This window comes from Chinchilla lanigera, unplaced genomic scaffold (genome assembly GCF_000276665.1).
Source record: "Chinchilla lanigera isolate Chin_1 unplaced genomic scaffold, ChiLan1.0 scaffold00094, whole genome shotgun sequence".
Lineage (NCBI taxonomy): Eukaryota > Metazoa > Chordata > Mammalia > Rodentia > Chinchillidae > Chinchilla > Chinchilla lanigera.
Window position 1 is genome coordinate 8,288,008 of NW_004955495.1, and position 27,299 is coordinate 8,315,306.

Here is a 27,299-nt window from a genome sequence, read left to right on the forward strand (position 1 = left end):
CACGAGTATTTTTTTTTTTTTTTTTTTTTTTTTTCTTTTAGATGAGATGGAACAGGTAACTACATGTAAAGTGCAGCCTTGCCAGGCAGCAGTTTTTGTCTTTTCTTCTGGTACCAGGAATCCAACTCACGACCTTGTGCTTGCCAGGCAAGCGCTTTGCCGCTGAGCTAAATCCCCAGCCCCTCCCGAGCTTACATTAAATTGTAACATCTTTTTAGTTTCCTGTTGGTTATGACAGCTTCTGAACTTGACAGTTTTGGGGGATGACCAGTCAGGTAAATTGTAGAATGCCTTTTTTTTTTTTTTTTTGTCTGATGTTAAACTTGAGATACAGTGTTTTGGATCCTGTCTGATCTTTAAGAACCTGAAGAGATTGGAAGACCCGAGTTGGAGAACTGCTTACTACTTTATGTAACAAAGCAAGTATTTCCTACTGTGTCTCCGGCCTCTAGCACATCCCCGAACCCTGGATGCAAAATAAATATTTGTGGAGTAAATAACTGTAAGAACCAAGCGCTCAGGAGCAGTCCCAGGCGAGGAGAAGGAAGCAGGACTTCGGAGCACAGCGAGCCCCCAAGGTGAAGGCAGTGGGTTGCAGGTGTGGCCCAGGGGAATCTGACATCTAGAGCAGAGTTCATCCGAGCTATACTTTCAGATCACTTGGGGAGTATTAAAATACATCAATACCTGGACTCCATTTCTAGGAAAACTGATTTAACTGACCTAGGGTTCAGCTTGGGCATCAACATTTGGAAAAGTTCTCCTGGTGGCTGTCAGGAACAGCTAAGTTTAAGAACCAACCATTTAGGAAGGGTGTTCAAGGATCAGAGCCAGGGCTGTGTGTACAGAGTTAGAACTGGGGCAACTGCTCCTTGGCTGTGTGACTTTGGGCAGCTTACCAAACCTCTCTGAGTTCCTTTCCCTTCTTCTTCAGCAAATAGGAGCCTTGATAGCTACTTCATAGGGGTGCATAGGTGAAATATGAGTAAAGAGCCTCCCTAACCCAGGAGGTTGCCTTTGTCTATTGCTAACAACAATGACAACAATACCGACCGTGTATTCCAGATAATAGTGAATGTATGTTACAATATAATCATGACGTTATCACGTTGTAATCATAACGAAAGCGTTTTAAGTTGTAATAGTAATGAACATGAATTTGTATGCACATGCTGGGTTCTCACACCAGCTATCTAAACGGTTTTAGCTCACGGGAGAGGCGAAAGATGTTGGAAGCCACCAAGTTAGTGCTGTCTGAGAGGAAAAGGAGATGGACTTCGCAACCCTGAATATGGAAAAGCAGCCTATTATAATTACAACCCAATCAGCAATGATTCGCCTGCCTTTTGCTCGGCTCTTCGTGATGCACGGAGCTTTTCCACGCCCGTGCGCTTCTTTAATTTTCTCAGTTTTAATTTTCTCTGGGGTCGGCCAAGTCATCTCCCTTGTTTAGACAAGAAGGGCAGGCTCAGCGAGGGAGAGGAGCTGACCCAAAGGCGCACAGCGGCCCAGGCCGGATAGTGCGCCCAAAGGGAGAAGCTCCCGTCCTGGGCCACAGGCCTCGGCGGAGGATGCGGGGCAGGACCCTTGCGCGCAGCGTAGACCCGGGGGAGGTCCAGGCCCGGGAAGGCGGCGCGGGCGGCGCGGGGGGCGCGGCTCTGAGCAGGGGCGGAGGCTGAGCTAGGAGAGGGCACCACCCCCGCCACCCCACGTCCCCTCCTCCTTCCCTTTCCTAGCACGCGGTCCCCCAGCTCCCGCACGGCTTTTGGAGCTTGAGCTGGGTGCTGGGTGGGAGGCGGGGGGCCATCCCGGAGGGGATCCCGCCCCCCCCGGCCCCCCGGTGCCCCCGCGTCCACGTGAGCGCAGGGCCAGCACCGATCCCGCAGGCTGCACGGCGAGTCCCGGCTGCGCGCCGGTGCCTCCGCGGTCGCTCTCATCGCCGTCTGCGCTACACGTCGCTGGCCGGTCCCAGCGGCCCTGGCCGGGCGTTTTGCCGGGGTCCGGCTCCTGCATCCCGGGGCAGCGCGCAGGGCGAGGCAGGCAGGCCGCCCTCGCCGCTCCGGGCACTGGTGAGTGGGGCGACAGTGGCGCGTGCTGGGGCCCTGTGGTTCCGAGCAGGTGGGAATGGGGGGCACTAGGGTAAGGCAGGAGGGTCGCTCCCTGCATCCACGCCCTCACCTCTCGGGTACCCTTAATTTCTGCTCCTCCCTGCCCCTTAGGTGGTCGCTGCGGCGGTACCCAGGTCGCCCCGCTGAGTTTTCCATCGCCTTGGTTACGCAGGGTCTCCCGCCCATCTCCCCACCTCCTCAGCCGCGGGCCTCAGCTCTGGAGCTTGAATCCCTCCGCCCTTCCCCAAGCCTGGGGCTGCCTCTGTTCTAAGGGCTTCCTCTCCTGTCGGGGTTCAGCCCATCAACTCCTGGCGCATCTGCTGTGGGTGAGATTTTGCCCACAGCTGGAAAGGAGGTTTAGGAGTGAATGGGTGTGTGTGCGTGCAAGTGAGACTGAATTTATGTGTGGAGTTGCCCTCTGGAAGAGCTGCCTGTGTGTGGCTCAGTGTCTGTCAGTGTGAATTTGAATGTCTGATATTTTGTGTTTTATGTTCTAAATTGTGTGTATGTGTGTGTGTGTGTGTGAGAGAGAGAGAGAGAGAGGACTATGAAAATCATTGTATGGAGTTTAACGTGTAACGGGTAGTTGTGCAGGGCACGAAAGTGTGTGTGTGGTTGTGTCTGATGGTGTGCATAAATGTGGCAGTGTGTGTCTGTGTGTGGGATCTGTATGACTAGTGTTGCACGCACGGAGCTGTACTTTTGAAGGTGTGGGCGGATAGTGCATTTGAAGAGTGTGTGTGACTATGTGGGGCTGTATGTTGGTTGCACACAGCAGGCGTGTGGAGTTGTGCGCACAAGTCTGTGTGTGCGATGTACATGATTTCCACTCTATCTTTCCCTCTCCTCACACACTCCTCCGGCTGGCACAGCACTGGGATAAAATGTACAGAACGCATTGCATTCTTGCTGTACCCACTGAGCTTGTGATGGAAGAATCTGAGGAGTGCTAAGTTAAGTGAGAGGTCATTAAGTGGAGGGAGGAAAGATAAGAGAAGGCACTTTTAACTCACAGCTTCAAGCTAAATCAACAAGAAAAGAAGGGAAGAAAAGATAAACTGCTCCACATTCCAGTCCTGTGTGCTGAAGATCACCAGAATGACCACCGTGGGGCCAACCAGCCAAGAAGCAGCAAAAACATCTTTTTATACTTGTACCTCCCATTCCAGGACTTTGCATGCTTCACTCTGTCCTGTCCTTATCTATAACCAGTATCAACATTTATCTTTCTTTCCCTTCACATTTTATTATATAAATCATCCTTGTCCCTTTATGGCTGGTGAACATTTCCCCAGCTCTCATGTGGCCATGCTGTTGGTGGCTTAGGAAATCTGTCCCAGCACCAGTCCTTTATGTTCTGGCTGCATCTACACAACTCAGTTACCCTGTTATCTGCAGAGACCTCTTCGTGTCAAGAGTTTTAACACTTGCTCAGCTTTAGGAGTCAGGAGGCCCTTCCTTTCTTCCTTTTTGCTCCAAGAGTGGCTGGAATGTGTCATGACATCTGAGTCCTGAGGTCAGGAGAATGAGGAGGGAGACCACCCTTGAGCCCCTCACTGTACAGAAACTAGGGATGCCAGAAGGGTCATTTCTTGAGCAAGAAAGCCCAAAAGGTTCAAGAGAAGATCTTGAATCAGAACAGACTAGAAATAACAGAGCCCGGGCCAAGAAAGAATCCCCTGAGAGGTGAATAGAGACCCAGGAAGGCCCAAGTGGATGTTAAGGTCCTGACAAAATTGTAGGGAATCAAGTGTTTTTAAAAATTAATATTATTTTAGCGAGGTGTAATGGCATACAGCTGCAATCCTAGCACTCTGGGAGGCTGAAGCAGGAGGATCACAAGTTCAAGACCACTCACGGGGAACCTGTTGACTTAGTGAGACCTTGTCTCAAAATAAAAAATAAAAAAGAGCTGAGCAAGTAGCTCAGTGTGAAGGTCCTGGATTCAGTCTCCAGGACAAAAATTATTTTTATACTTTAGGTATAGGAAGGCAAATGCTGGCTATTCTCGCTCATACACGCAAGCTAACAAAACTGATCTCCTAGAAGGTGAGAGTAGAATAGCAGTCAATAGCAAGTGGGAAAGAGGATAAAGGGGAGCCAGACAATGAGAGCAAAATAGTTGGGTAGGAGGTCTAAGGGTAATTATAATTTACAATTTAAGTATATGTTTTATAAAGAACTAAAAGAGAGGTTAAAAGGTTCCCAAGGAAATGATAAGTGCATAAAGAGATGGAAATGCTAAATACCCTAATTTGCTCATTACTCACTGTATTCCTGTCTTCAGTGATCACATTGTACCACACAAATATGTACAATTATTGTGTGTCGATTAAAAATAAAAAGATGAGCATTATTTTTGATTGACAGATCACAACTGTATATATTTAGAGTGGTGCAGACAGGACTGAGAAAAGCTGATAAGAGAGTCTCCCACTGCAGCATTGTTCTCTGTCCTTGATTTTGTGTCTGATGAGTTTCTGCACTTATTTGTCACATTTGGTAGCTGTTTTGTGGCTACCAGGGGGTTCTAAGAATCAGGTATATGGGGCCAGGTAAGCCATGAGGCAGTCCTAGGCCAGTTCCAGAAAGCTGGAGGAGGTATTTGAGAGTAAGAGCTCATGTATGCCTTTCTCTAGGCTCGTGGGGGTGGTGGTCAGCATTTTTTTTAAAAGGGCTAGACAGTAAATATTTTCAGCTTCTTAGTGATTCTTAGTCACACAATCTACGCTCCAAGAACTCAGCTCAGCCTGTGTAGATTGAAAGTAGTTATAGATAATACACAATGGAAAGACATGGTTGTGTGCTAATAAAACTTTACTTGCAAAGCAAGGGATTGGGCTAGATTTGACCTGCAAACTATACTTTGTCAACTCCTGTTCTATGCAGTTGTCCTTAGGTATGTGCAGAGATTGGCTCCAAGAATCTCCAGGGATACCAAAACCCTTAGATCCTAAAGTCCCTTATATAAAGTGACAATATTTGCATAAGATACATGTGCATCCTCCTGTATACTTTAAATCCTGCCTAGATTACTGTAACACCTAATATGATGTAAGTGTTATTTGCATAGCTGTTATGCCATATTGGTGAGGGAATAAGGAGAAAAAATATCTGTACATGCTCGTGCTTAGTATAGATGCAATTTTTTTTTTTTTTTTTTGGTGTTAGAAATTGAACCCAGGGGCTTGTGCATACTAAGCCTACACTCTACCTTGAATATTTTTGATCTGAGATTGGTTGATTCCAGGGATACAGAATGACAGACACGGGGGACAAACTATACCATACTATATCTTGTAAGGAAGAGAAAGGAAAGAGACGAAACTTCAGGCTCTAGAGTGTACCTGTCTAGTTAGGATCTTAGTTAAGAATTTAGGATAAGGAGTTCTTTCTTTTTTCCTTCTTTCTACACTGGAGATTGAATGCAGGGCCTTTGTACTGAGCTACAAGCACACCCCTCCCTCCTTTTAATTTTTAATTTTGAGACACCATCTTGCTAAGTGACTAATTTGCCCAGGCTGGGCTCAGATTTGCAGTCCTCTTGCCTCAGCCTCCTAGAGTGCTAGTATTACAGACTTACACCATGACCTTACAAAGATATGAACTTCAAAAGAAGTCAACAAAATTGGTGTGCACTTGAGACCAGCATTTGGAGGAGATGGTACCATTTCTGGGTTGAAAAGGCAGGGGAAGGACTCAGGGAGAGTCCTGGCTGTAGTGGTAGACTGCCCCATGGGAGGTGTGGCTAAAGGCAGAGGAACAGAGCTGCAGGGACCTGTTTTCTGGTCACCATTCTTCACTGGCCAGACTGAAGGAGATGCCAATGAGAGATGGAGGCTGAGAGTCAGGGTGAACAGAAGGGTGAACAGAATTCCAGTATGCTAGGCACGGGGATGCTAGGAGATCCACCCATGCTAAACTTGCTTCTCCTCCCAGGAAGGAAGGCCCAGTGTCTAAAGCTCAAGACAATTTCAGAGACCAAAGGAAGCATTTTAATTTCTTTTAAAAATCAGGAAAAACTGTTACATTTTTAGGTCAAAGAAAATGTGTTAAAATGTGCTATCAATAGATCCATTCTTTAAACTGAAGCAAAATTTACATAACATAAAATCAAACATTAGAAAATAGCATTCAGTGGCATTTAATATTTCCTCAGTGTTATGCAGTCATTACCTCTGCGTAGTTCTAAAATAAGATGAAAATTTTTAAGTCAAAATGCACTGAAGAGTGGACAGGGGTGTGTGGTGGGTGTGTGGGTGTAGCTCAGTGGTAAGCATCTGCACGCTTGCTTAGAACATGCAAGGCTCTGGATTCCATTCCCTGCGGTGAAAAAATCCAAAAGTATTGAAACTGCCTCCAAACACCACAGTTTAGCAACACAATCACGGTGGAGGGTCAGTGTTTCTCCTAATGACAGAGGGGCAGACTGGGGGCTGTGGCTTGCTGCCCACACCACATGCCACCAGCAAGGGCTGGGGATATAGCTCAGCAGCACAGCGCCTGCCTGGCAAGGGCAAGGTCGTGAGTTTGATTCCCAGTACCCCAAAAAAAGTCATCAGAAAGTATTGTATGGGTTATAATTAGCCTAGGGAAAGATCAAGATTCAAAATTCAAAGTACTGTTTCTACCAAATGTGTATCACTTTTTGTACCACTGTAAAGTCAAAACATTGTAAGTCGAGACTGTATATATTTATCTTTATACCAGTGCAGTTATAAGGTGTAATTTTAATATACTTTTAAAATTTTTAATGGAGGAAGGGATCCAGGAAGGGAAAAGTTTCTCAGGTTCAGGGAAGTCACAATTTCTAAGCTTCTTCCTCGATACATGTGAGCTGCTTGGATGAGAGACAGACGGGCAGATTTTTATTTTTATGAGCATTTCATTTAATATTTATGAAAAAAAAATAAGCTCTGGACATGTTGCTGTGTGGATGTATTGTCAGTACTCTAGAGGACGAAGCAACGGTTTTGCAAATTGAGTCCAGCCTGGGCAACTTAGCAAGACCCTGTCTAAAAAAAAAAAAAAAAGAGCTGATGATATAGCTCAGTGTGAAGGCACAGGGTTCAATCCCCAGTACGGCAAAAGAAAGAAAAAAAAGGAAGAAATGAAAAATATAACACTGCAAGTTGTGATCTAAGGTTTCCATTTTCGATACTTAAAAAAAAAAAAAATAAGGTTGCACAGAAAGTCAGATGTAAAGAGGAGACACAAAAGTGAATTTTGGGAAATAACCTCGTATCGTTGCTGACACCCCAGGGAAACTCCTTAATATCAGTTACGCAGGGGCCAAGAATGGTCACCCTGTCTTTTCCAAGAACTCCCCTCTTTCTATTGCTCCCCTGGAGCACGCTGAGCAGTTACATTTATTGGGCACCTACTGTTTGCCTGGTGATGTTGTCCTTGTGGGAGGTCAAAGGAGGCGGGTAGGGGCGACACCAAACTGTGCTAATTTAGGGGACCAGTCCCAGGTGCTTTGTCTAGGGCTCTGTGTCTGGCTTTTAGGAAAGGCTTGTTAGTTTGGTGTGAGGGCTGGGTGATCTTAGTAAAATAACGAGGGGTCTGGAAGCAGGAAATGGCAACAGCTTCTGTTATTTTGTGGTTTTCTGCCCTGCTGCTTCCCAGCCAAGCCCGGGAATAATTCTGGAGACCTTAACCTTAGTTGCCAGGACGTGACCTGGAACCCTAGGTTCCCAGGCATCCCAGCCCTACAGGCATTGCCCCTCCCCTGCTTTCCAAGGTTCCTGCGGGGCCCACCACCCTACCCTGTCTGTTTGCGCACGTCTTGGCTTCGGTGCCCTCCCTCACCAGACCCGGGCTCCTCTGTCCCCCGCAGATAGACGATGAGCAGCCACGGCAACAGCCTGTTCCTGCGGGAGAGCGGCCACCGCCTGGGCCGGGCGGGCTGGCTGCAGCGGCTGCGAGACAGTCTGCAGCAGAGGGCGCTGCGCACGCGCCTGCGCCTGCAGACGCTGACCCGAGAGCGGGTGCTGCGCTTCCTGCGCCGCAATGCCTTCATCCTGCTTACCGTCAGCGCTGTGGTCATCGGTGAGCTTTGCCTGCCCAAGGGAGGGAGGCACTTCCGGGAACCTCTCTTTGCTCCACCCCTTCGTTCTCACTTGTGGATACCTTGCACTTGCTGCTCTCCTAGTCCCCTTTGAGGACACACCTGTGCAAACACTGCTGTGCGTGTGCACACAGTGTCACATGATCCATGTCCACACGCTTGTACAGACACAGTTTACATATGCACACACAAGCAGAAGCAATTTCTTCCGTGCACAGGATTTACAGGTGCAAACTCAAACTCTTGTGCACACTTGCATAAATATGCAGACGTTCGTTGATATCCTCAGAAGGAGACTGGTTTCAGGATCTTCATGGATACCAAAATCCATGGAGGGCTGGGGATATAGCTCAGTGGCATACGTGCCTGCCTAGCAAGCGCAAGGTCCTGAGTTCGAATCGTGGTACCCCCAAAAAACCCACAACAAAGTCCATGAATTCTTAAGTCCCTTAAATGAACTAGCCTAGGTCATACTCCTCTATACTTGAAATCATTTCCAGATGACTTACAATACCTGCTACAATGACCACTGTGCACATAGTTATTATGTTGTATTGTTTAGTGAATAAAGGCAAAGAGCATGTAAGTTCCATAATATGCAAGTTTTCCCCAGCATTTTCCATCTGTAGTTGGTTGATTCCACAGTGTAGAACCTGAGGATATGAAGGGCCAGTTGTGCTAGAACTTGTGAAGTCAAGTCAGAGTTCATGTAAACAAGGCATGGGTTCTTCTGAGCATGTATCCACACATTTATGATCTTAAATACACATGCAATCCATGTTTGAAAACATACACAATGCACAGCCTGGAAAATGCACGTGCATGTTCGTGTGTATGGGCTCACATACACAAGCATGCATGTGCTCACAGTTGAACATACACTGTCATGTATACATGCACACCTGTGCATGAATGGGTGCAGATGTATGTATGTTTGCACACATATCATATGGTGACATGAATTCTTACATTTCTGCCTTGTACACACGCACAATGCACACACAGATACACACTCAGAATGTTTCTTTCTCTTAACTGTACAGTACACCCATCCTTCTTGGGATGCATGGATCCTGCCTGGGGCTGAGTGACCCATGCTCCACTCCACAGACCCCTCTTTCTGGCTCTAGGTGTCAGCCTGGCCTTTGCCTTGCGCCCATACCAGCTTACCTACCGGCAGATCAAGTACTTCTCTTTTCCTGGTGAGCTTCTCATGAGGATGTTGCAGATGCTGGTGCTGCCCCTCATTGTCTCCAGCCTGGTCACAGGTGAGAGAGCCCAGGCCAGTGTTGGCCTCCAAGACCCATTCAGAGCCCAAGTTTGAGCAGAAAACCAAGGCTATCCTAAGTATGGGATAATTTTCCCAACTCAGCATCTTGGACATGGAGCCTGCACTTAGCCTGTGATCCTTGGTTAAAACTAGTCCCAATCAGGCTCAGGTTCTAGCCCCTAAAAGGCCCACACCATTTATATTAGTGCATGATCTTGTACTTTTGATTGAAAGCAAAATGGCAGCATGTACATGGCTCCATATTATTCAGAGGGCTTGAAGGAAAGGCTATAGAGGGAGGAGCAGCCAGAGAAGCTATCCGGATGGGGTGGACGGGCATGAGATATGGATGAGGGTGTAGAAGGTGAGTGAGGTGGAGGTGTCAGGATGGAGGATGGGACGGGGTGGGATGGGAAGGTAGATGGATTATTCAGGGTATTAAAACTCTTTCTCTCCTGGGCTAGTCAGCCAATATGTTCAGCTTCTGAGGCCATTTGGTCCCTATTGCAATGATTCAAGTTAGCTGTTGCTGCACAAAAACATAGGCAATATAGATCGTGCAGGTGTTCCAATAAAACCTTATTTACAAAAACAAGTAGTGGGCCTGATTTGGCCACTGGGTGGTAGTTTGCCAATCCCTGGCTTTGGGAACATACATGAAAATCAAGGCATGAATGAACAAGTGTTTTCTTAGGTTGTGTTTCCTACAAGTAGAACCTGAGATGAGGACATTTGAACAAATAATTTATGAGTGAGAAACCCATAAGGAAGTGAGGGAAACAGGATTCTATGGGAAAGGATTCTAAACAAAGACGTGTTTGGAAGAAGGTTTGTCTCTCAGCCTGATCACATGGGGAACTGTGGAGTGTGAATAGTACCATGGAAATGCCCCCTGCCCTACCTGAGTCAAAGGAACTGACCTTTTGCATCTCTGTACCAGTCAATCATTGGTTGTAGTCTGCCCTTGAGGCCTTTCTGGGTGAATCACCTCCCATTCTGCTGAGGCGGTTCTCAGGAGGAGAGGCCATCCTGAACTGCTAGCAGCCAACACTCAGCTGAAGGACAGGTGCATTGGATTGCCAAGGATGTCGGGGTGGAGCACCAACATATCTATTTAGAGAGGGCACAATGAAGTGGGTTAGAGGGAGATTTCGTGGAGATGAACAGTACAATGAAGAGTGGAATGAACATGAGGTACTAGTGTAACATAGGGGTCAATAGAGCGTGGGTGAGAGCTGATAAGGTTGGCATGGAGTAGAGAGAAAGTAATAACTTCCAGTGGAGTTGTGTTTGGGATAAAGAATAGCAAGGGATGTGATGATATATAAGGAAAATAGGGGATGGATTGATGGCGTGAGTGAAAATGTTCTGGGTGGGTTATGAGGTGGGGTGTAGGAGGAGGGACTGCTTGGTGAAGTGGTAGTTGAGCTGATGGAGTGGATGGACGGGAGAGTGGGTGGTGGGGTCTGGATGGGCCTGTTGGGGGGCTGCATTATCTGTCCTTCAGGTATGGCATCCCTGGACAACAAGGCGACAGGGCGGATGGGGATGCGGGCAGCGGTGTACTACATGGTGACCACGGTCATTGCGGTCTTCATCGGCATTCTCATGGTCACCATCATCCATCCTGGGAAGGGCTCCAAGGAGGGGCTGCACCGCGAGGGCCGAATTGAGACCATCCCCACAGCTGACGCCTTCATGGACCTGGTCAGGTGCTGTTCTTTCTTATTTTGATGGGATTTCCAGATGTTCATGCAACAACTCATTTAAGAATAGGCAGAAGGGACAAGTAGACCTAGTCAGGAAATGGAAGTGTCACTAAATTCTCATTTTGCTACCCACTTTTTATCCTGCAGCCTTGCATATGTTCTCCAAGAGAGCTTCACCTAGCATATAATCTTTTTTTTTTGTTTTTTTTTTCCCGTACTGCGAATTGAACTCACAACCTTGTAGCTTGCCAGGCAGGTGCTGTGCCGCTGAGCTAAATCCCTAGCCCCCTAGCATATAATCTTTGCACCCTTAAACTGGGGAGGCTCTAGCTGTAGCATCTTGGGGTCTGAACAGTTGCTCTTTTCCTGGTGTTACCCAGCTCCTTTGGAGGGTGCTGAATCATTTAGTGCAGCAGATTTTGCCATCCAGAATGAAGACAATAATCGTATTGCTACTGTAGTCACTGACATGGGCAAACATGGAAGAATTTAGGAATTGTGATTTTTTTGAGGTGTCATTGGCATGTGTGTTTGAAGGGAGGTCTTGTGGTGACATGAAGTCTGGAAGGGCTTAGATAGACCTGGATTGTAGGTCTGTCTTAGTATATTTTCTGTTTTAGCAGAATACCTGAGACTTGAGTGAGCTGTAAAGAATAGATTTGTTCAGCTTGTGCTTCTGGAGGCCGAGAAAGCTGAGCGTATACATTGGCATCTTGTGAGGGCCTCATAACATGGTGGAGGGCATCTTAGTGGCAAGACAGAGAAAGGGTACCAGAGGGAGTTTGCTTTGGTAAAAAGCCACTCCCCATTAGCCCATAAATTCATTATCCATGAATGGATTAATCCACTTGTGAGGTGAGAACTTTTGTGACTTAATCACCTTTTCAAGGCTTTACCTCCCACCACCACCACAATCCACAATCAAATTTCAACATGAGTTTTGGAGGAGACAAACCATGCATAAAACATTTCAAGATCCTTCTGCACCTTTTAGTAGGTGCGTGGCTCTGGATAGCTCATGTACATTCTCTACACTTTGGTTTCTTGTGTAACATAAGGGTGTTATGGCACTCCCTTCTAGGGTGATTGTAGTGCTTCAATCAGGTGATTTAAACTCTGCTGAGTTTAGTCTGACCTAGACTAAGCAATCATATCTCGACTGCGATTATTATTGTTGATACTTTTTTACAGTGATCACCCCAGGTTCTCTTTCAAGGTCTAACCATACCCCTTTCTTTGATATTTCTCTGCAGAAATATGTTTCCACCCAACCTTGTGGAGGCCTGCTTCAAACAGGTCAGGGTGAAGTATACAGTTTGACAAGGTTTGGAGAGTGGGAGGCTTGCTGCTGATTGGGTGGCCTAAGGCTCAGGGCGGGTTGGAGGGCCTGAGAGAAGGGTGGGCAGGGACCTTTGGAGGAGTCTGGGGGGAGTGAATATATATCTCATGAGTCTGCGAATCAAAGGAGGGTGAGAGAGAATGACTTAGGCCATGTGTTGCCTGGGCATGGGACTATAGGAAGCATAGGGTCGGGTCAAGATTCCAGGACGTATAACCTGGATGGTGAAGACAGAGGCCCCACAGTCTGGCTGAGCATTGCCAAGGCAGCTCGAAAAAAATGCAGACTCTATATTCATTGTTCTGTTCATTGGTTGTTCACTTTCTCATTCATCTATGGATCCACTCATTTCATCCTGTGGTATTGGCAGGGGCCTGATTTCACTGTCCCCTGCAGACTCCAAAATTGGTAGCTGCTCAAAACCCTTATATAAAACAGCAGAGTATTTGCACAAAACCTACACATCTTATACTGTGTACTTTAAATCATCCTTAGATGATTTAGAACACCTGATCAATGCAGATATTATGAAGATAGTTATACTCTCTTATTAGGGAATAGTGACAATAAAAAGGTCTGTACATGCTAAATACAGAAAGGAATTTTTGACCCAATATTTTTGATCCATGGTTGGTTAAATCCATGAATGCAGAACCCATGGATAGGGAAGGCCTACAGTATATATTTATAGGCTCCAACATGATGCTTTGAAATCTGTATACCTTGTGGGATGGCTAAGTCAAGGTAATTAACATATATATTATTTTGTGAACTTAATCTTTTTAAAGTGTTTTAGGAGCACTTGAAAAGTCTGTCAGTGATTTTCAAGTACACAGTATATTGTTATTAAGGATAGTCATATGGTGTATAACAGATCTCTTAAACCTTTGACTCCTGTTTAACTGGAGTTCCATATTCTTGGACCAACATCTTCCAATCCTCCCTGGGCCCCATCTCAGCCTTTGGTGACCTTCATTTTATAGTTTGCTTCTATGACACCAACATTTTTAGATTTCACATGTAAGTGGTATTTGACTTTTTATGTCTGGCATATTTCACTAACTACAGTGTTCTCTAGGGTCACCCATGTTGTTGCAAATAACAAGATTTCCTTCTTTTTATAGGCTGAATAGTATTCTATCTTGTATATATAAGTCATAGTCATTGTATACCCATCAATGGACACTTACATTAATTTCATTTCTTGACTATTGTGAATAGCATTGCAGCAGATGTAGGAAAGCAGATACAAGTTGAGTATTTCTTATTTTAAATGTTTGGGACCAGCAGTGTTTCAGATTTAGAAACTTACAAAAAAAAAGTTTGGAATGTTTGCATTTATTTCATGAAATACACTGGGGGATAGGACCAAGTCTAAACATGAAATTCATTTGTTTCATATATGCCTTAGAAACTTAATATGAAAGCAGTTTTATACAATATTTTTAGTGCACCTGTGTTTTGACTGTGTCCTGTCACATGAGGTCAGTTTGGAATTTTCATTACATTGTTGGTTAAAAAGTTTCAGATTTTGGAGCATTTTGGATTTTTGGATAAGGGATGCTCAATCTGTATCTCTTCAAGATATTGATTTCACATCCTTTGGATACATACCCAGCAGTGGGATTGCTGGATCACATGGTAGTTCTATTTCTGACTTTCTGAGGAACCTCAACACTGTATTCCATAATGTCTGTAATATTTTATTCATTCCTTCTGTGTATTGGTCCAGTTATTTGAATGAATCATTCATTCATTCATTCAGACCTGCTAAGTAAGACTTTCCATGGTGTGGGCACCAGGAATCGGTGTTCTCAGGAATTCCTTCAAGTGATTCTCATGGAGCCACTGAGCTGAGTTTGGGTCTAATATTTCTGTATTTCAGTTCAAGACACAGTACAGCACGAGGGTTGTGACCAGGACCATCGTGAGGATGGAGAATGGGTCTGAGCTGGGTGCCTCCATGCCTCCTCCCTCATCAATAGACAATGAAACCAGCATCCTGGAAAATGTCACTCGGGCCTTGGGCACCCTGCAGGAGGTGCTGAGCTTTGAAGAGACTGTTCCCGTGCCTGGATCTGCCAATGGCATCAATGCCCTGGGCCTCGTGGTCTTCTCTGTGGCCTTTGGACTGGTCATCGGGGGCATGAAACACAAGGGCCGAGTCCTGAGGGACTTCTTTGACAGCCTCAATGAGGCCATTATGAGGCTAGTGGGCATCATTATATGGTGAGTGCAGAGCTGGGCCTGGGTGGGCAGCAGTGACTATGGGAAAGGAGGAGCCAGAGCTGGGACCAGGCTGGCTGTGTGGAAGCTGCTGAAAGGACCACAGGGAGACATTGGCCAAAGTCTTTCATCCATGAATTGGCTAATTCATTACTAGCCTATTCATTAATCTACACATTTTCAGCAATGGTTAATTTACTTGGTCACGCCCTCACTCATCTGTTATTCACTTATTTTTCTGTGCACTGACTAAATTGTTCATCCACTTTCTCGTCCATGTTCATTCTTCCATGTATTGGTTCACTCATTTTTCTCATTCATTCTTTCATTCCTTCAAGTATTGGTTAATACACTACTAACTCGTTCATTCATTTACCTACATCTTTCTGTGATAAGTTTATCTTTGCAATGATTTATTCATCATCCACACCCTCATTTAGGTTAACTGAGCTTCATTCACTCATTTATTTTTATTCACCTAGGCACTGATTCACTCGTATTTTCTTATTTGTTTATTCTTTTATGCATCAGTTAATTCACTTCTGCATCCATTCATAAATTTGTCCATGAATTAGTTACGTTGTGGAGTTATTTGTTTACTTAATCACTTAAGTCAGATATTTATTTGTATTCTTTCCTAGACCTGTTCATTCATCTATGCATTTATTATTCTCTCATTTCCTCCCAAATAATCCTTTCATTCATTTGTCCATTCACTCATGTCTCATTTTGTCTTTTCTCCCTCATTTATTTCTCACTTCCTTAATGGATTAATTCATTCATTCATTTGCTCATTCATTCATTCTTTCTAATTTCTGTCACTCCTTCACTATGCACGTCCTTCATCCATCAGGCATTTTCCCAGGGTGACTTTGTATTGAACTCTGACAAACAGAGATACCTTGCATTCATTCTTTGTCTTTAAGGAGCTTGCATAGTCTGGGAGGAGGTGAATGCATACTAAACAAATATCATACCAAGTGGTAGGTTTTGGAGTAAAGGGACATTAAGTGCTGGGAGTGTGCAGAAGTGAGCAGTGAATGGAGGGATATGCAGTGAATGCTACTTGGGAAATGAGGAGGGAGTCATGGAGAAGGTTGACTCTTAGCTGGGCCTTGGAAGGCGTGTGGACTCTAACTGCAGAGTCAGAGAGGAGCAGCCTGTCAGCAAAGGGGGCTGGAGCAGCTCATCCCTGGTGAAGGCCTCCTTGTTTTGCAGTGATTTATTCACTGGCAAATACCATCATAATGATGGGAGTTCATGCAAGAGGGGAGATCACAAGGCAAAGCAGGAGCCAGATTGAAGGAAGGGGCTAGGAAGGACCGCCCACCAGGCTCCACCTCTTAAAGGTAGCACTGGTTCTTAATTTTGCCACAGTGGAGACAAAAATCCCAATACACGAACCTTTAGCAACCCTTGAGAGACACGTCAAATCCTATCCAAACCAGAGCACCATCCCAAATAATTTCAAATTTACTGGATTCATAATTGTTTAGGGAACTTTAGATCAAAATGGTGGAAGGGTGAGCGCATCAAAGTGACCTAGAGGATTAATAGGGAGTATTGAAGGCTCAATCAAATTGAGAACCAGGGATATATAGCAGGGTGATTGGCCTGGTTGGGTGAAACATGAAGACATGCCAAGTGGCTGAGTATTTGCATAGGATGAAGCAGGAGGAGGAGGCAAGGCAGTTGAGAAGGGGATTATATAGCATAGAGATAGATCTAGACATAATGATTTGGAGATAATTTTGCAACCACACACCAAAGTGCACCCCGAGCCCAGCTTGGGAACAGTAATACATTATGATTACATTGATCATGGGGCGTGGGTACACGTACACAAAACATCTTAATTGTTTTTATTTCCCTTTTGCCTCCCCTCCCTCCATCTGTTGGTCCTCTTCTGTTCTACAAAAGATCTGTCTCCTCATTTTCTATCATATTTTATTTTGCTCTTTATTTAACTTTTAACTGTGCCTATTTTATAAATTAAACTCAAATCATAAATAAAGAGCAAAATAAAAAATAGAGAATAGGCAGAATCAAGATAGATCTTTCACAAATGGGAAGGGGCACAAAAGGTGGAGGGAGGGAGGGGGAAGGAAAAGTGGTGAAAAAAGGAATTAAGATGTGTGGTTCCTCATAAGGAATGTAAACATTATGTACTGCTAACATGTACTGCTAATAAATAAATAAATTACTATTACCTTTTCCCCCCCAAAAATAAACATTATCATAGGTGTATATGTATAGAGAAAACATGGTACTATTCATGGTTTTAGGCATCTGAGGAATGTCTTGGAATGTATCCTTCATGGATTAGAGGGGACTGCTGTATACATTTCTATGTGCACTTCCCTGTGTCTTAGATCATCTGGGCTGTTGTAATAAAGATAATTTCTCCGAGTCTGGAGGGTGGACAGTTCAAGATCAAGGCACCCATAGATTTGCTGTTTTGGTGCATGCAAGGCATCTTTTCACTATGTCCTCACATGGTGGAAGGAGGGAAGGCCTTCTCATGCGTTTTTCTTATAAAAGCACAAATCACACTCATGACGGTTCTTTCTTTGTGTCCTCTTAAAATCTCCACATCCATGTTGGGGATCAGCATCTCTATGTATGACTGTTTTGGAGGACACACTGACTCAGCCCATTGTAGGCAAAATGGGGACAGGGAGTGTGTACCTGGAACATAGTAGATACCCAATGGATACTTGTGAATAAATGAGGAAAAATAGATGATTTTGATAGGAAAGTTGTTTTGAGATGTGGGAAATATGGTGAAATGGCTCTGGCTGGTGGATGAGTGAGAATATCTGCTGACAAGAAAGATAATAGGGGCATAAGGGTTACAAATGACAACAGAGTTGGGGGCAGCAAATAATGGAAGTGTATAAGGCCAAAGAGAAGAGGTGTCTCAGTAGGGTCTAGGAAAGAGGTCTTGAGGATTATGATTATTTGACATTGGAGGGGTTTGAATGGGGGCTGGGATGAAGACTTCGTAAGGTTGTATGCCCTGGCATGTAGGCCTGTTTCTGGTATTGGGGTGAGCTGTGAGTGAGAAGGAGGAGGAAGTGAGATGTACTTGTGGAAATGGGATGGTAAATGTATGGGAAATGGTGTGGAGTAGGGTGCAGTGTGGTAGGCACTGCCTAGGTCCAGGCCTGTATATGGGAACAGCCTTGAAATTCTAGCTTTAGACCTATAGGGGAGGCTGGAAGGGATCCTAAGCCAAGTGCAGTGATGCATGCCTGTAATTCCAGCTACTTGGGAGGCTGAAGCAGGAGGATTGCAAGTTTAAACCCAACATGGGCAACTTAGTGAGACCTTGTCTCAAAATCAAAAGATCAAAAGGGTGGGGTTGTAGCTCAGTGTGATAAACCCTGTGTTCAATCACCAGTTCTGAAAAAAAAAAAAAAAAGTGGGGGATATATCATCTAACAGATGTGTGACTTGCCCAGGTATGCGCCTGTAGGTATCCTGTTCCTGATTGCTGGGAAGATTCTGGAAATGGAAGACATGGCTGTTCTTGGGGGTCAGCTGGGGATGTACACACTGACTGTCATTGTGGGCTTGTTCCTCCATGCTGGGGGTGTCTTGCCCCTCATCTACTTTCTCATCACGCATCGGAACCCCTTCCCCTTCATCGGGGGCTTGCTGCAGGCACTCATCACTGCCATGGGCACATCTTCCAGGTATGGCCTTGTTCTCCCATCTCCCTGGCTCCCTTCCTTATCCTTCGTGGGCTCTTCTGGGGGTCCTGTCCTCCCCTGCCACAGACATCCCTTCTGGGTGTATAGTAATGATGGGACTCAGAGATAGGCAGGTGGCTTATGTCCCCGTCCCCTTTTACCCTTTCTGGTTTCTCCATTTTATATGAAAGAGAGCCAGGTAGGTGTCCATTCTGAGTTTAAGATGAAACTTCTGTGAGCTCCGTAATTTTCTAGCTCCAAAGGGTCTTATTGTCCCTTGAGATGGAGTCTTGGGACTCTCTTGGCTTCCTTCTCCTGTTTTTATGTCCTTCAAAAGGTTAATAAGGAGCTCCTTTCAAACTCTGATCATCCAGATTCAGAGAAATTTGTAAAAGGATCCCAAGAGCCAAACAGATGGAAGAAAAATACCATTTTTTACTGCCCACAATGGTGATGGTGAATGTGCTTTTTGGTGCATGCCCAAATAGATTGGCACCACTGTGCCCCAGATTAAACTTATGAGGTCACTACGGGAGCTGGATACCTGAAGGTCCTCCCTGTGAGTGCAGGCTTCTTACTGTATGCCGTAAAGCTGATGAGGCAGAGCGCATGTCTGCGGACAAGCTGACTGCCGCTGAGATGCATATTCCTTTCAGTAATCTCACTGATCAGTGAAGTCTTTCTTCCTTCTCTAGGAGGTGGTTGGGGAGAAACTGAGTTTAGGTTGCTTCCTATGTGAACATGGAGAGTGGGGCATAGAGGTCTTCCATAATACCCTTGTCTTAACCCTAGAGTGTGGAAGCCATCAGACCCTTAACCTCTGGGAGTGGACTAGTGGCATAAACTATTGTTCTTCATTTATTGGCTTTAAATGGGTCAAGAGACCTGCAGCTAAGGAATCCCCATTTCTGAGTTCTCCCTGCATCGCCATGAGACCCTCTTCCTCATGAAAGGTTATCAGCCTCTGTTATACTGCTGTCCTCCACCTCTGGTTCAAGTCCTCTTCTGGCCCCTCCCTGTTCTCAAGAGAATCCCCACCTTTAGCACATTCCTGCTCCAGCTCTGCCTTTCCACTGCCTGTTCTCACACCCAGGGCTCTCTCCCCCAGCTCTGCGACCCTGCCCATCACCTTCCGCTGCCTGGAGGAGGGCCTGGGTGTGGACCGACGCATCACCAGGTTCGTGCTGCCTGTGGGGGCCACTGTCAACATGGATGGCACTGCACTTTATGAGGCCTTGGCTGCCATCTTTATTGCTCAAGTCAATAATTATGAGCTCAACCTGGGCCAGATCACCACCATCAGGTGAGGGGGCTGGGGTGGGACCTGCTGGTGGGTGAGACGTGTGAGGTCATCATCTTGGCTGGGGGGAGGAAATTATGAGAGACCTTAAAGCCAAGTGCAGTGGTGCATACCAGTAACCTCAGCACTCTGGGACTCTGGGGTGGGAGTATTGCGAAGTTTCAACCTGGGCAGTTTAGCAATTTAGTGAGATCACGTCTCCAGAACAAAAAAAAATTAAAAATGGCTAGAGATGATAAAAGCCCCAGGTTCACTACCAGTACTACACACACAAGAAGAGGCTGTTTTAAATCACTTTCTTCACTCCTTGGACAAAATACGTGGCACGGGCTGGGGATTTAGCTCAGCGGCAAAGCGCCTGCCTGGCAAGCGCAAGGTCGTGAGTTCGGTTCCTGGTACCGGAGAAAAACCAAAAAACAAAACAAAACAAAAAAAAAAAAACAAAATACGTGGCACTACAAGTTGAAGAGAGGTTTATTTTAGTTCACAGTTTTTAGAGGATTCAGTCCACAGTTGTCTGGATCCAAGGCAGAAAGGGCCTGGTGGAAGGATCTGACGGAAGGAAACTGCTCACAACATGGCGGCCAGCAAGCAGCCAAAGAAAAGAGGAACCAGAAAGGGTGTACAGCCTTTCAAGTTAGGCCCCTGACCACCAGCCTTCCAGGTTATGCCACTAGTAACCTATATCTTCTGTCCACCCCCACCTCCTCCATTCACCTATGAATTCATCCACTGGTGAGTATAGCTCCTCCCATGATCCAGTCACCTTCCAAAAGCCCTATCTCTGAACATATGAGGAACATTCTAGATCTACATTATATTCAGATATTGTAAGTGGGAGGTGAGAAGTGTCTGTCAGGCTAGAGGTGAGACTTTGCCACGTGAAATTGTCAGGAACTGGTAAGATCTGGCACTGCTCCTTTCTTTTCTCACCTGACTTTTTGGGAGATTCCTTTTGTCCCAGGTTTTTGAAAGTGGTTGGTGCACTACAGTAACCTGAGATTTTTTTTGTAAATATAGACCCCTGGGCTGCATCTCACAATGGTTCCAATTTATCCATCACAAGTAGAACATCCCTAATCTGAAAATCTGAAATCTAAAATGCTCCAAAAATGAACTTCTTGGGCTCTGATATGACATAAGTGGAAAAATCCCACACTTGATCTTTGATGGTTAAATACACACAGATTTTATTTAAACTATTGTTTATAATTACCTGCAGTACTACTTTGCCATAAAGAAGAATAAACTTGAGTAATTTGTAGGAAAATGGATGTACCTGGAGACCATGATGTTAAGTGAAGTAAAGCAGACACACAAGCTTAAATATTGCATGATTTCTTTTATAAGAAAAACTCAAAATGTAACTAAAGAGCAAAATAAAAGATGGGTAGTAGGAAAAAGAGAGATTGATCTTTTGCAAAAGGGAAAGGGAACAAGAGATGGAGGGAGAGGAGTAAGGGAGGGGATAGGAAAAGGGTGAAGAAAGAACTGAGATGTGTTATGTGCATGTACCAACTCTCCCTGAGGAATGTGATCATTATGCACTGCAAACATGTGCTAATAAAAAATAAAAATTGAAAAAAGTACCTTCAGGCTATGTGTATAAGATATATGTGAAACATAAATAAATTTCTTGTTTAGATTTTAGGCTCATTCCCAAGGTAACATATTATTATCATGAATTAATCTGAAAAATAGCCCAACACATGAAATGTTTCTGGTCCCAAGTATGTCAGAGAAGGGACACTCAACCTAAAGAAAAATAAAAGGAGCATTTCATCTCCTGCAGGTCTTTGTTCCAGTGTCACCTTTTCAGGGAATCCCTGTCTAACCTGGCACAAAGGGGCTTTCTGAGGCTGACTCATTTCCCCATATTGCACCATCTGCCTCAGTATATATTTTACTTACTCATACAGCATATCGCCTACCTATCCTGGTGGAATGTAAGTTTTGTCAGGGAAGGGTTTTCTTCTATGGTAATCTGTATTGCAGACAGTCCTAATTTACAATAATGTGACAATTTTTTTTTTTTTTAAATGAGATAGAGTCTCACTATGTTGCCTAGTTTGGTGTTGAGATCCTGAGTTCAAGTGATCATCCTGTGTCAGCCTCCTGAGTAGCTGGAACTATAGGTAATTGCTACCATGCCCAGCCATTTTTGATATTTTGACTTTACAGTGGTATGAATGCCACTCATATTTTGTAGAAACCGTACTTCAAATATGAATTTGAATCTCTTTCCAGGTTAGCGACATACAGTAAGACTCTTTCGGGATGCTGAGCTACAGATCCTACTCAGATAAGGGAAAACAACAGATATTCTGGATTTCTAGGCTGTGATGCTTAGGTATATTTAGTGCATTTCAAATTCATTTGGATGTAACCACAGTGTAAGCTGTGCAGCCTTTGAAGCTGTCTAGTATGTAGTAGATGCTCAATGAATATGTGCTGGAAGTAGAGTATGGATTTATCAAATGCTTTTTAACCAATCTTAGCCAGCTGTCTTTGGGCATATGGTAGGTAGGAGAGTCATCCCTTTCTAGGGGTAAGTGAGGCTGCAGGGAAGAATAACATAAAGATAATTTCAAAGAAACACTTTGAAATTTTGGGGGGGGGGTCAGAACCCCAAACATTATAATGAGTACTTCTCATGGGGAAGCATTGACATCACTGGGAGTAGAGAAGTTTAGAAAAAGGGAGAGGATGGGAGACTTTTCAGTGAGTGTTCTTAAGTGGACCAAGAGGCTGAGCATCACTTCGAACTTCTGGGACCTCTGGAGAGACTTGGTGACATGGGCCAGCTTGAGATTTGCTGGGTAATAATTAAGACATTTGTAGCAGGTAGTGATTGGCTGCTTGGGGATTCCTAGTTTGGACCTTATCTAAATTCAATCTGAAGAATTTTAAGTTGGCATTTTAGGTCTAGATAGAATTAGCTCATCCTGTCCAGGCAGCTGGTTGCCTCCAGAGGGCACCTGCAGATCACTGTTTACAGTAGGCCAGCGTTTTGATATTACACTTGATCTTAGCCAAAATGCCGAGAAGCAATAGGCCAGTGTTTTGAGTCCAAAGGCTCCTTCCCTTAGAATGATGGTAGTAGTTTCCATCCTTAAGACCCCATTAGTAAAGCTCTGCACTCTTTTTCTTTCCCTAAGGAATCCAAATCCAAATAGGGTAAACAGAGGAGAAACTGGGTGACTTTTTTTTAAAAAAATTATATTTTTGATAGCAATAACTGATACCACTTAACTACTTGTTACATGTTAGCACTGTGATCTTTTATAGTTCACTGTCTGTCATTAAGAAGGTGAGCCTGTACCTCTCACCCTATGCATGAGGAAATGCAGGCTCTGAGTTCTGTCCAAGTTTGTCCAGTTTATGCAGTGTGCACTCCAAAGACCATTCACTGTCTGTGGTCCAAGCATTTGCTCCATCACTGTTCTGATAGCGATATCATCTGGAGCAAGCCTTTCCTGTGGCTCCATGTTTATGATTGTAGAATCTGGAAAGCAGTTTCAGAGGCCACCAGGCAGCAAGCTCAGTGGCTTTCAGACGTCTTCTTAGCTCACCATGCTGGGCAATCAGAATTGACACAGGATTTAACATCTAGTCCATCCAGTCTGAATCGCTACTTTTAATTCATTTAAAAACATTTAACAAATTTTATTTGAGCAAGAAATAGGATCGAGAGACAGGCAGGCCTAGGTCTAAAATGGTCCAGAATCTCTGCACCTCCAACATTGTGAGTTGTATTTCACTACTTTTCTATTTAAAACCTTTTTTCCCCCCAATTTTTACTTTTCCTGGTCTGTGTTTGCGGTACATAACAGTCACATTCCTCATGAGGAGCTGGTTCGTGTACATAACACATCTTGATTTATTTTTCATCCCCTTCCCCTCCCTCTGTCCTCCTAGGTCCATCCTTTGGTCCTTTTCCCATTTGCAAGTTTTTTTTCAAAATAGAAGATAGTGTTTTATTAACTATCACACTGTCATAATACACTTTAAACATACAACAAAGTAGCCTTTAAACTTGAGGTGGTTGAAAATAACAAATGAACAGAATTCCAAATTTTTGAAATACTGGTAGGGGCACTGTTGTAGTTACAGGTATACATTTAAAAAACATGTATGGCTCTTACAAGGCCAGCAATGTAACTTTTTTTTATGCATTTTAACTGCAAATGTAGACAATACTTTTGAGCTCCAGCTTTATTGAGGTATAACTGATGAATAAAAATTGTATGTTTTAAAGGTGTACAATGTGATGATCTGATATATAGATACATTGTAAAATGATTATCACAATTAGGCTAATTAACATATCCATCATCTCACATGGTTACTTTTATTCCTTTCCTTTTTTTTAATAGAATGCTTAAGAACTACTCTTTTTGAAAATTACAAGTATGTAATACAGTATGGTTAACTGTAGTCACCATGCTGTACAGGAATATCTTTTTTTTGTGATTTTTTTTTTTTGGTTTTTCTCCGGTACCGGGAACCGAACTCACGACCTTGCACTTGCCAGGCAGGCACTTTGCCGCTGAGCTAAATCCCCAGCCCCTTTTTTTTGTGATTTTTGAACAAGTGATTTATTTTAAGAATCTGCAGTCTTAGTTTTTTAAAAATTTATTTTAAAAATAGAAGAAGGAAAACATATTATCAGACATCCATTTACAAAATAGCATAAGAACAGTACAAACAATACAGAGTTACAGACAAAGTGATAGGAAATTAACAATGGTTGTTGTATTACCTATTGATATCTTCAAAGTGGTTTCTCAGGAAAACAAATAGAGACATGCAATGTTGATCAAAACAAGTAATCATTAACTGTTACTTTCAGTAAAGCAATAGAAGAGAAGACAGTAGTACAACTATGTTAGCTATCCTGTACAGGAATATCTTATAACTGAACCTTTGTGTCCTTTAACCAACATCTCCATTTCTTCCCAAATTCCCTGTCTCTGGCAATCACCATTTTATTCTCTATTTTCATGAGTCTGACTTTGAAGATTCCACATAGAAATGAGATCATGCAGTATTTTTCTTCCTGTGTTGGCTCAAGAACTTAATTTTTAAGGCATCTTGAGGAACTGACCCTTTCCCCTTCTTCTTCCTCCTCTCTGTCTTCCCTCCTGAATTCTCGTGTTCTCTCCTCTGAAGCATCACGGCCACTGCGGCCAGTGTTGGGGCTGCTGGCATCCCCCAGGCGGGTCTGGTCACTATGGTCATTGTGCTCACGTCGGTCGGGCTGCCTACGGAAGACATCACGCTGATCATAGCAGTGGACTGGTTCCTGTGAGTGTTCATTGGCCCCTGGTGTCTGTATCAGATGAGATATTTAAAAAAATAGAATCACAGTGCTAAGAATAAATCCAATATCTCAGAGCTAATGCAACCTGAGATGAGTGGTCTTCATGTGACCACTTCCTCGCTACAGGATCCACCAAAGGACAGAGTTCTAGAATTTTAGAGAAAAGGTGGCCCTTGGAGGAACCTGCAGGCCATGGCCTGTGGACCCTGAAGTCCATTGAATCAGCCTTGGAAAATAGTGAGGAAGAGACAAAGACGGCTTCACCAATGAGGCCGAGCAGCTCCTCTTTGACCTCTTTCATGTAGAAATTATGAAGACCATGGGACAGATCTTTTTAAAAAATATTCCCCACTTTTAAAAATAGATGTTTTAATCTTTCCTTGTGAAAAATATTTTATTTTTAAAGACAAAAATTTTATAAGTTGAGAGAAAACCCAGTACACTTACAACGTTAGGTAATGAATTTTGATTGACAAATTTTCTGTTATGATGGATAAAATAATTTTGATGGACTGCTTTTGATGCATTCATGGCCTAAAATGTTCTAGGATGTCACATGAGAAGAAAACAGGAAAAGTATTTCCAGATGGATAGGGATCCCTTTTTTCCTCCCTCTTTCCCTCCCTCCCCCCTTCCCTCCCTCCTTTCCTTCCTTTGTTCCTTCCTTGTTCCCTCCTTCCCCCTTTCTCTTCCTCCCTCCCTTCCTTCCCTTCCTTCCTACCTTCTGTCCTTTTTTGTCTTTCCTTCTCCCTGCTTTTCTCCCTCTCTTCATCCTCCCTCTTTTCCTTTCTTCTTTTCTTCTTTCATTAAAAAAACCCCAGTACATTCACATGAAAACAAAATCTGGGCTTCTGTCCCCGTATGCAATTTGTCAGCTGAACCGAGTCCCATTTGGACACTGCAGCCTGTGCTGGTCGATGCCTCTGTTGCCCTAGTCCTGGCCGCTTTGCTCTCGGTGACTACCTTCCTTTGCTATATGCATTTCAGCTTGTGACCCCTAATTGTCTGTAGCAGATAAGACATCTTTAAAAAAGGAAGCACAATGCTAAGAACAAATCCATCTCCAAGCTAATGCAACCTGAGTTTCTTAGGAGGGAAGCTGAGGACAGAGAAGAGGAGGAGGGACTGGGTTGAGGCCATGTAGTCATGGAGTGGACTGGAATGTGAGCCTGGACTCCTTGCCATCGGGACGCACTCCCTGCTGTGCTCTCCTCCCTGTGGAGCTTCTCAGTCCCCCATTAATGGCAGCTTTTCTCTCTCCTCCACTAGTGACCGGCTTCGCACGATGACTAATGTGCTGGGGGACTCGATCGGAGCGGCTGTTATTGAGCATTTATCCCAGCAGGAGCTGGACCTGCAGGAAGCTGAGCTCACCCTCCCCAGCCTGGGGAAGCCCTACAAGTCACTCATGGCACAAGAAAAGGGGGTGTCCAGGGGCCGGGGTGGTAATGAGAGTGCCATGTGAGGGCCCTCCATGTCTGCTGCCTAGTGAGAAGGGGGGTCCTGCGGACAGTCTGCTACCCAGCTGACCATGGGCTGAACCCATACTCTGCTTGGCTTGTTGTGGGGGCAGTGAGATAAAGGAGCAGGAGTGAAAGGTATTCAAGGTCTCTGTTTGTCCTTGGGTATACCTGAGAACTTGTGGGAGGGTGTGACTGAGAAAGGAGAAGAAACAGTTCTCCTGGATTTGGGGGCAGGAGAAGCTTCAGGCTCAACAAGAAGAAAGGCCAACTCTTGTTATTTTTCTCAAGAAATGGTGGAACTGAAGAGGGTATAAAAAACAACTTTCTCATAATAAAACAATATTGGTGACCTTTTTGGTTGGAATCCCAGAACACATTCAGTGATTCATTGCAGTGACTCATAAAGCTCAGACAAGCCATTATACTCATGATTTCTGGTTTATCACAGTAAAATGTATAGATTAAAATCAACAGAGACAGAAGGCGGATCAAACATAGTCCAGTAGAGACCACATAGGAGTTTCCTTTAAGCACCTCCCCACCAGAGGAATCGCTGTCAGCACTTATTTCTCCCAGCAATGATGTGTGACAAGGTGCATAGTGTGCCACCCACCAGGAAGCTCACTGGAGTTGTGGTGTACAGGGTTTTATTGAGCCTTGGTCACATAGGTGAGCTTAATTATTGATGCTTCAGTTTCCCCATAGGTCAGTCTGATATAGCCTGGCCAAAGGCATCATGTGAACGAACAGTGATTCGCCATAGATCACATTGCTATCATACACTCTTTGGCATGGC

The 27,299-nt window shown here is 44.5% G+C and overlaps 1 protein-coding gene across 4 annotated transcripts in view; it reads left to right on the forward strand.

Moving 5' to 3' along the window:
- The window catches only part of Slc1a6 (solute carrier family 1 (high affinity aspartate/glutamate transporter), member 6), a 44,274-nt gene extending 17,407 nt beyond the window's left edge, over window positions 1-26,867 (forward strand). The window contains exons 1-10 of one of the 4 annotated variants that reach the window (XM_005406101.2): window positions 1,727-2,069; window positions 7,948-8,159; window positions 9,309-9,446; window positions 10,956-11,160; window positions 12,411-12,453; window positions 14,382-14,725; window positions 18,187-18,420; window positions 19,526-19,720; window positions 24,890-25,024; window positions 26,310-26,867. In XM_005406101.2, coding sequence (XP_005406158.1) covers window positions 7,955-8,159; window positions 9,309-9,446; window positions 10,956-11,160; window positions 12,411-12,453; window positions 14,382-14,725; window positions 18,187-18,420; window positions 19,526-19,720; window positions 24,890-25,024; window positions 26,310-26,505 — 1,695 coding nt within the window. In that variant the 5' untranslated portion in view covers window positions 1,727-2,069; window positions 7,948-7,954 and the 3' untranslated portion in view covers window positions 26,506-26,867. Of the gene's footprint in view, window positions 1-1,725; window positions 2,070-2,374; window positions 2,435-7,947; window positions 8,160-9,308; window positions 9,447-10,955; window positions 11,161-12,410; window positions 12,454-14,381; window positions 14,726-18,186; window positions 18,421-19,525; window positions 19,721-24,889; window positions 25,025-26,309 lie in introns of those variants that run through there. The other 3 variants (XM_005406103.2, XM_005406102.1, XM_005406104.2) reach the window with 3 other exon arrangements.
- Window positions 26,868-27,299: the final 432 nt, after the last annotated feature.